Source organism: Austrofundulus limnaeus, unplaced genomic scaffold (genome assembly GCF_001266775.1).
Source record: "Austrofundulus limnaeus strain Quisiro unplaced genomic scaffold, Austrofundulus_limnaeus-1.0 Scaffold32, whole genome shotgun sequence".
Taxonomy (NCBI): domain Eukaryota; kingdom Metazoa; phylum Chordata; class Actinopteri; order Cyprinodontiformes; family Rivulidae; genus Austrofundulus; species Austrofundulus limnaeus.
In genome coordinates, this window is record NW_013952434.1 from 67376 (window position 1) to 77510 (window position 10135).

A 10135-nucleotide genomic window follows, 5' to 3' on the forward strand; every position below is an offset into this window, starting at 1 on the left:
GATGAGAATATGGAAAAAGATAAAGTAGATTTTCTGATGCTCTTCCCACACCAAAACCAAAGATTAATGAAAATTTTGAACTTGACTTGAATGGACGGGCCGAACGTTGGCCAACCGTCATGAGAAGAATGTAGCAAATACAGAAACAAAAAGAGAAACCATAAAACTATTTTTGACATTTAGAGTATCACCTATAGGGCTGGTCAAAATGTCAATGAGGGTCAGATTTGGCCCGTGGGCCTCGACTTTGACACGTGTTTTAGAGTGACAAACAGGACAAGACTGAAGAAGCCGTTCACATGTTTACATTTTAACATTCTTTATTGTGACACATCTAAATCACCAGCGTGTCATACAGGGATTCCAGATTTATTACATTTCCACTTTTCACTTTCCATAAAGCACCATGCTTGTCAGCTTCTTATCTAAAGCTACTTAATCTAGCAGTCACAGGAAATGAGACACCTTCCTTATCRGGATTAAACCAGTAAGCCTGAAAGCATGTGACAGAATATCAATGTCTATGTTAAAAGAACTGTACAAATACAGAAGAATTATTAAAAACAAACCCCTTACTGGTACAGTAAAGTATTTGTAGTTTCTTTTAGGAAACACTGCATCAGAACATCCACTTAAAACAAATCAGTCTTAAACAAAAGAATTAATAAATGAGCTGCAGTTTTGACCAAAAAAAAAAGTAGAGTGAGTGGAAATATGAAACTAAAACTAAAAGTCCTGTAGTATCTGTTTCTGGTTGCAGGTGGATTGACTTATATTGACTAAAACATATTTGTTTCTTCTTTTCAAAAGAAGATATCTGGTGTAGTTCACAGACACCATAGTAGAAACAAAAGGGTGTTCCGCATAAAAGCAGCAGAGGCAATATTGCTTATAAAGGTGCTTCTGTGAAACAGACCTTTACAGTCATTGCACCAAGCCCACCCCAGATTAGATTACCGTTGTGATTGTCCTGACTCCTGACAGTGGAAAGGCCAAGTGAAAATATGATTGCACTGGAGAAAAGTCAGACAGATTCTGCCAGATCCAATGAAACATTTGCTCACAGACTGATCTAATTCACACACACTAAAAAAAAGTCAATTTATTCTGCAGCTAAAATAAAATTGAGCACTCCAATTTCTTTAGCCTGTCAATTCTTACTGGGATACAAAGATTGCAGAATGTTAAAATAGAGTTCTGAATAAAAAGACTCTAAAAATAATATTAATAAAAAAATGTGCAAGATTTGTGCAAATTGAGCTAAATCAGGGAGACAATTTTAACATTTTTCTCTGGTCTAACTAGCTCGAGCACAAGAAACAAGAACAATAAAGGATGATTGATGAATAAGAGAGAACGTCAAATAGACATTCAAACTGTGGAGCATTAGGTTGCTGTTGCCAACATTTACTGAAAAAACACAAGAAGCTCTGGGAACGGGAGTGAAACTGATCTATGAACTCAAGGAAAGAAGCGGTCCYGATAAGCAATAAATCAATTAATCATACAATACATTTAAATGAGGTTGATCATTTTAATTTGCCTGTCTATTTTCTTCAGGTCTCCCTCCTTTTTACTCTTTAGCATAGAGAGGAGTGAATTCTTGCGCCACTTATTTGCGAGCTGCATGGTTTCGTAGTCTGTAGCCTGAGCCCTGAGAACAGGCATTTAGCTAAAGGAAGGTCTTCGGTCTTCTGATACCTTCTTTCAGCTGCATCATAGTGCTGGGCGGTATACTGTTTTGCACCGAAAACCGGTTTTTATTTTTATTATATGACTTTTCTGAATACCGGTGTAAATAGCCTGAACACGTGTGGAACATTTCGTCGCGGCCACCAGGGAACTGTTTCCCTGGGGACACATTTCGTTGCAGCACCGCTAAGCGCATTAGCATGCTAACGTTATTGTTTGAACAACTGGTGGCGGGTGGTGTGTTTCAGCCGTTTATATGGTCTGACGTAAAAAAAAACATCCCGTTTTCACCATTGCTGAATGTAGTAAACAACTCTTCAGTGTCGTGCACGGTTAGATTTAATGCGCTACGTTATAATGGAGACGTTATTGCATGGAGACTCTAGYGTGCTTCTACTGTGAAAAGCCCGGGGGGAAGTAGTTTTGTAGTGTAGCAGAGTTGACTGGTGTGCAAGGTGAGTCGTCCTTTTAAGTTTTATTAACACACAACGATAGACCAGATAAGGATTTTTTTCTCAACCCTTCATGATCGGACCTAAATTCATGATTACTGTCTACAACCAGGCAAAGAAGAAAAGACAAAAGGAGGGAAACAGTGATACAGAAGTACAGTAAAAGAAAAAAGTCAATAAGCAAAGTTTGTACATTTTATTATCAGCTGAGCTGTAAGAAAAATAAACATCAAATACCGTGAAACCGGTGTAATTGTTGAAAATGCCGTGATATAAAATTTGGGTCATACCGCCCAGCTCTACTGTATCATATCATAACCAAATGACAACAAGAGATTCAAATAAAAAGAGCAAGCAAATGAGAAGCAACCATAAATGATGAATGTAGAGGGGGAAAAGAAAAAGAATACAAATGAGCCGGAAGTGTAAAAGGAAGAAGGAGAGAGGAAGGCTGAACGATTCACAGCAGTCAATGAATGAATACATGAMAGTGGGTATGAGAATGACAGATGGAGAGGAGAAGAGATGAGGCAGCGAGAAGCAGAGAGATCATTTTAATTACAATTGTGAGGGATGGAAGAGCGAGAAAGACAAAGACGGCGAGGGGAGAGAAATAACTCGGCTAAGGATTGGACTTGTAGGAAAATGAAATAGAGAGATGATTAGAGAGATGTAGAACAGTGTGGGTGATCCTCATTACAGAGATGACACCATCAAGGGGGATGTCCCACACACAGACACACACACACACACACACACACACACACCTTCTCAAGGCAAATACTTCACAGCTCAGATACTCTTCATTTTGTCACAATTATGGGAAATCCTACATACTTTTTTTTGCTTTCAAGCTGAGAGATAAAYGAGTACATGGATCCTGCTCCCACTCAATAACTGCTCACCTAAAGAAGGAAGTTAGCTTACCTCATCTGGATAAACTCAAACGCATAAAGCTTGAAGAGGGACACGTGTTGGCGACGCACAAAAATAACGCCAGCACCTCTAAGACTCTCAAATAAATGCAAAGCGTGTAGTTTGTTTAATCCGTGCAAAAAAAAAGGCTTTTTGTGAGACGTTTCTCATCATTAATAATGCACGTGCAGTGAATTTATCACACGAGCTTCTGCGAGCAAAGAACAGAAACCTCCAGAAATCCTTCAGCTACTTCTTAGCCTGCTATACTCAAGCAAGACGGTGACATTAATCCACCCTCGGGGGAAAAAAAAAAATTGTGAAAAAACCGATTTCAGAATAAATGATAAGACCAAGAATAATTGCAGTTAATAAAAGCTACATGGCAAGAACTAATTAGGTCAAGCAAAAGATTGTTTACTTTAAATTTGTTGATATTCACATCTTGAACTGAGTTTACACATGACAGCGTTCTCAGGCGTGTTTGTGGCTGAACATAAGTGACACAAAACCTGTTGGTTTTGTCATGATTTGTTCTTAACTCTGAAGCTGCTGTCAAGCGTTTGTATTGGATGTTGTTGCCGTGAATGTAAATTTGCAAAGGCAAAACAAATACCACTAATCTGGGAGCACAGTGCTTTACAAAGAACAGACTGATGAGCTCTGCCACATAATGATCTCCTTGATTCGTCACTTGGTTTGATGTGAATTGTGTTTTCTTCACCATTAACAATGTCTGATCTCTGATCTATGCAGCTCTCTGTGGCTTTTTAGCATTTAAGGTTGTTACATGTTATATTTGTGTTTGTGTCAAACTGAAACAAAAACTATGAGTTTACTTACATAATGTGAAAACAAACAAAAAAAATCATTAAATAAAGACAATAATCAAAATTAATCCATATTACACATCAACAACAAATAAGTCAGATTTGACTTTTTGATGTGTAAAATGTCAGTGCTCTGGTTTGGGMTGGGGGTTAAGTAGAGCACACCAGTCATTCAAGCACAAAGACTAAAGGATAAAAAAAATTGAACTATCTTTGTCACGCTGTCTCTCYGTCGCCCCCCTTCTTTTCCCTTTGACATCATATCTTGTCTCAAAATCTCTTTGTCTCTTTTTCTGGTTAGCGCGCATCTTCTGACGAGTCTCTTTCCCCGTCATCATCATCATCTTCCGCACTCGAGTCTTACTCCGTCAGCGGATGTGTTTCATTCTTACAGTATCGCACATCAAGATGGATTACTGCTGCTGTGCTCCTCTGCGTCGTTTGTGCTTCACGTCTTAGGCAGAGGCACGCTTCCCTATAAGACAACCTTTTTTTTTTTTTGTAGAAGCAGCAGTGGCGAGTGTAAAAGACAGAGCACATGCTGACACGCTTATCTGTGTGATGACTTTAAAGTGCGTATACAGGGAGCGAGACAGAGGAGGAGTGGCGAGGTCATTATCTGTGAGAAATGGATTACTCCCAGATGAGATTGCTGAGCACAGTTAAGAGAGGGAGCGAGGTATGCTTGGCAAGCTCGATCTCGCAAACCCTATCCAAGCTAAGCTCCTGTCAACTCCTCCTCGCATCCATCCATGTAGTCAAAATGGAGACATCAGAAGACCTGGAGCTCAGTGAGGACTTACGGGCAGACAGACACTCAGAAAAACTTAGAAAACTCACCAGCACAACTTTTCATCTACCTCATTTTGCTGCTGATATTAGGAGTTAACGAAGCAATCTGAGATTAAACTGTCTGGACAGTAATCAAGCACCGATATCCACAATAACAGTTTTAATAAATCTATAGGATACAATACCCATCAGTGTTTGTCAAAGCAAGCACCTGCCCTTTTCTTTTCCTGTRCCACAAATTCATTATTAGGAAATTAAACCTTAATTCTGAAAAAAAGTGAGATGTGTAAAACATAAATAAAAACAGAATCCAATGATTTGCAATTTTCATAATCCCATATTTTCTTCACACTGGAACACAGTAAGCATAAATTCAGACTTAAGAATTTGTACATTTTGAGGGGGAATTTTATTTAGAATTTATGTAATAATGAGTTTTTGGAGATTTGCAAATATCTCACACATCCCAACTTTTCCAGAATTAGTTTTTGTAAATTCCCTCAAACACAACACAGTTTCATTAGTGCATTTAAATTATATTCAAATAATAATTACAAATTTAAAAWTTGTGTATCTCTTTGTTGCATCATTGCCTACAACATTCTGCAACTTTTCCATCCAATCACCACCTTGCCAGCTTTAAATGTGATAATGTCTGACCTTCATGCATCTCAGAGTAATGAGTTTGAATCATTTCCACCCCACACTTGTCCTGTTATCTTTCCTTTGATCTTTCRTCTGTCTATAACTAAGTTACAGATGAAAAATGTCAATGGGCGACACACAAACATGCATCCAAATCTGCCGTTTTGCTGCATCGTTCTTGCAAAAATTGGATGATCTTGGGGGAAATTAAATAATCTTCTGGAAAAATATGCCAAACTCTCACTGTGAGTTTTTTTTTAAGAATATCATCAGATGACCTAAAACAATCAATATTACATTTTTACAAAGTTACACAGTGAATAAGTTTGCTTGCATGTCTCGGTTTCTATTTAAGCTTTAACTCACAAGAACGATTTGGAAAGTAGTGGTCACAGGATTTGAATTTTGCTTGCACACGTGATTGGATGTATGTAAATTTCAAACCCGTGTCGTCTGCTGGTGGCTGAACAAATGCTTTAAACAARAACTACTTTAAACAGAGGACCTGTTTAAAGTTTGTGAGTAGAGATTTGTTAATTGCAGTGTTCTGATCTGCCTCTTCAGTCACTAAAGCTGTTAACTGCTGTTAATCCTTCAGAGATAAAAGGGGCGAGATTAAGAAACGTTAGATGGAGGACTACAAACATAAACAAGTKTATCTCAATCCGAGTGTCTAACTTGAGTTTTATAAAAGGAAAAATATTTTCAAAGATCAACTAAAACCTCTGAACTGTCTGGAGGTGGAATGAATTACTCTGATTATATCCTCGCAATGATGGTTCTTCCAGTAAACATTTGGTTCTGCCATAATTGTGCACATTACTTTGACTTTTATAACCCTCAAAGTGCTTTTGCAGAACACGCACTTCTCAGTCCCATCGCATCAGCTTGCTCTGAATTCAGAAATATGACAAAAACAATGCAGGGGTTAACTCATCTGTTAATCTCCTCAGATTCAATCCAATCAARCGTCCATGGGATGATCTATCAAGGGGTTCAACCCCAGCAAAATGTGCTACAAACACTTTAGTGTTGCCACATCAAAAGATAGTGTCAATGCCTTGATGAGTCACAGCTATTCTGGAGACACGGGGGTGAGCAGAAATATTAAGACGGTGGGTAATGACTGGAACAAATCATACACACACAGAGGCTCATCAACAAAACAACCACATTTACTTGATATTTAAAAAGTGCAGCTATGGTTTTAAATGTCGTTAGTGGTTTTATTAATATTTTTGTTTTTCATTAACTGATGTAAACCTTTCAGTAAGTTCAAATGTRATGTTTTACTTGGAAAAATATGAGTTTATATGCTGACTTCTGCTACTACAATTTGAGGGTTTTAAAAAAATCAAATGAATTTAACGTTTTTCTGTTTTCAACACTATCCTCAAAGAGAGATTCAAACCACATTTAGACTGATTATTTCAGTATTTTCCATTAAAAAAGATTATATTTTCTTAATTTTATTAGTTATTTAGTTAGTGTTGAGCAGGGATGGGCAACTGATGGTTCACAGGCCACATTCGGCCTGTGGRTGACTTTCATCTGGGCCACAATGAAGAGCTATATTTATTTTTTTGTACTTGAAAAATGCACTCAAAGCTTAGACAGTTTTTTTGATGGGGTGGGGTAGAATATCTTCACAGAATTTCAASGCAAAYCWGTGTTTAGTCTGCTTAGAGACGCTGTCTGCTGTGAAGGATTTTAATAGAAGTTGTCACTACAACATGTTGCACAAAGCTAAATATGAGAGGTTYACTGATGTTGCAAATAAATAAACAGCAACCTTTTTACCAGGAGTTTACACTCAAGGTGCCTTATGGTATTTTGTTTGCTTCAAACGGTTTGTATTCATRTTTATTAAAGGGTGCAAATGTTATACGTGCATTTGAGTATGAAATATGTGAAGTTATTCCACTGTATGTTGGTTTAATAAACATATATATASAARCATTTTTAAAATGGCAGTTTTGTTAYATTTGTGTAAGTGTGCAGCGCTATGTGGCCTTCTGGTAGTGCCAATAAAAAATTGTGGCCCCTCCCATCATTTAACTTGCCCACCTCTGGTCTTGAGGATGTCAGTAGAATAAAATTCTCTCTCTCAGCTCAGCTCATCATGCTGTGGACATGTTAATCCTTCACATTCTTACATTTCCCCACATTGAAGGATKTGTTATTATTTAACCTGTAATATAATCTATCATATATCAGCATGAGATTTTTTTTCAGGAAAAACTGTCAGACCATTAACTTTTAAATCCGACACCTAACCAAGCTGAAATCTGAGGAACGAGGAAAGAAAGTTAACCGGGTTTTTCTTGCTTTGAGCCATCCAGCTCAACGGGAAGGCGAAGCGCCTTGGCAAGCGTCGTAAAAGTTCAAAACTCAAGTTTTAGCAAATCCTTAATGTGCCTTTCRCACTGCAGCCAATCAGGACTTAAAAAACTGTCTACCAAAGCAAGTCACAACAGAGATTAATCTGAAACAGGACTCTCCAACATGAGACGGCTGGAGGCTGGGAAAGCGATGGCTTTCTGCAACAAAACGCTGTTTTGATTCAGTCAGTGCGCTGCATGCAAACAGCTATGAAGCGCAAGAGGTAACGTGAGACGCTGCTTATATCATAAGCTTTGTGCTTTTAACGAACAGACATGATACATGCATAGGAGTCGGACTCTCAAGTTGTGTAAAAGTGTTGTTAAATCCGCTTATATTACTTTGTTTGAAAAATAAGCTGCTGCAAAATATGTTTGAACTTTTATTAGGGTTATGTAACTTAAAAAGTCACAGCCAGTTATTTCCGCTATATCTTTCCTCTTTTTTTAACTTTATATAACTGTTTTTGTGTGTTAGCCAAGTGAAGCATAGCCAACTACCAGCGTCTGGAGACCAGTTTGCACAAAGCAGCCATACCTTCGCACTACTTAACCTGCGCCTCATTGCACTCATCTGCACAATCCCAAAACWTATGGAGAAAGTACAAAGAAATTAATTTAATCTTAACTACCTTTTGTTGCTCAGATGCTATGAAAAATATGCTCAACTTTTTATTCACGGAGCTGTTTTCAGTGTTTATTAATCTTGTTGTTTTTCCTCCTCTGGACGTTTGTTTTAAGATATAATATCTGTGATTTATTCCAAGCAGATAATTCGATCATGTTACCAGCAGAACACAGAGTGGCCTCAATCTGCTGCCCATTCAAGCATCAATCACTTCAAATAAGCAAATGTAACGTGACACAAGCAGCTCTCTGTGGATTTTACACCAGAAATGTTGCATATTTTTAGCACATCTGGCTCCTTTGGGACAGGAAGTCCTGGCTCGCTGCCTCGTGGATTCCCACTATGGGAATGTGGGATTTGTATCGAAGCGGCTTCATCTGAGAAAGAAGAGCAGAGACGACACTTAAAACAGCCTTTCGGCTTGTCAGGTGTTTTTCCCCAACATGGAGGCACGCTAAGTGTGTTGACCAGTTTTTAAAAGGGGGGGGGGGAATCAAAGGTCCTAAAGGACACTTGCTCAGCAGAAATATGCTTGTTTGACAAATAGCACATTTGTTAGATTTACTGGAGAAAATAAAAATATCTATAAAAGATGATGCACAGGAGCTTGGGAAAAAAATTGGGACATGACAGAAAATAATTCAGAACCGTTGCTCTAGAAATCGTTTCACAAAAGCCACATATGTTTGTATGAGCTCTGTCGTTACGGTGCTCCACCGCCTGTTTTTAACACTTAGTTGTTTTAATCAAACTTGTCTTTTGTTTCATGTTTAGCAGCTGGTTCTCCTGTCCTTCCACCTGCACAGCTTCTCTGAAATCYACTTGTCTGATTCCAGCATGTTTGTTTATGGACTATGGCCAGTGCAGATTCACCCGAGTGCTTTGTTTACATTGAGCGCGTACCCGCATTTTAAAACTGCACCTCAACACATCGGGAAAACTAAACTGCACCACTTAATAGATTTCAGGATATGCTTTATGTTATGGTTTGCAATGCATTTAAATTGCAAAAATAAAAACTGCACTTATGAAAAAATTAATTACGTCCTAATTCTCAGTGTAGGTGTCTTGTTGGGGGCGGGGGTGGGGGGCTTGCCTACAGGACTGTAAAGGTATGGTGTCCAACACCTCTGCTGGTCATTGTGCACGTAACACACACACAAACACAAACACACCAGTTGTTCACATTTAAGAAAAACGCAGGTTGCCACTGCGACAGCATTGTTTGAAGAAAATAAAAAAAGGAAACACCTGAGTCGTGACGAGGTTACGAAACGGCCTCAGAGTACAAAGTGTCAAGCAGATAAAGCGCTGTTCGGGTTTAATCAAACACCCACCAACACGGAAGGACGGGTTGAAATACTCACGCTCTTCTTCCGCAGGTGCAGCCCGTGCTTCAGCAGCCCCGGCAGGTCCCGGATTTTGTGTTTGAGCTGCGCTTGGTCTCGCGCGCTCCTGTTCCACCGCAAACCCGCGAGCAAGCCGTCCTCTGCGGGCTCCGAGTCCTCCATGGCTCACCTCCTCCTCTCCTCCTCTGAGTGTCCTCGAGCTCGCCTTTGCCTTTCCCCCTCCCGGTGTTCTCACTGTGCCCTCACGAGGCGCACCGCCGCACGCGCCCTCGCTCGACCCGCATCTACTGCAGCCACAACCAACCTGCGCGCCGCACGGTCTTTAACGAGCCGCTGCGTGGAGAGCGCGTATTCCGCAGCACGCGACGCCGCTGCTCCACCCAAGCCTACTAYCACCAGGTTGGCGTGTGTGCGCGCGCGCGTGCTGCCGAGGGAGGGGAGGGGAGGGGAG

The 10135-nt window shown here is 39.7% G+C and overlaps 1 protein-coding gene across 1 annotated transcript in view; it reads right to left on the bottom strand.

Annotated features, from left to right (window-relative positions):
• rapgef5a (Rap guanine nucleotide exchange factor (GEF) 5a) overlaps positions 1–10135 on the bottom strand; it is a 45112-nt gene extending 34977 nt beyond the window's left edge. The window contains exon 1 of the mRNA XM_014005633.1: positions 9703–10135. Within this exon, the coding sequence (XP_013861087.1) occupies positions 9703–9846 (144 nt within the window). The 5' untranslated portion in view covers positions 9847–10135. The remainder of the gene's footprint in view (positions 1–9702) is intronic.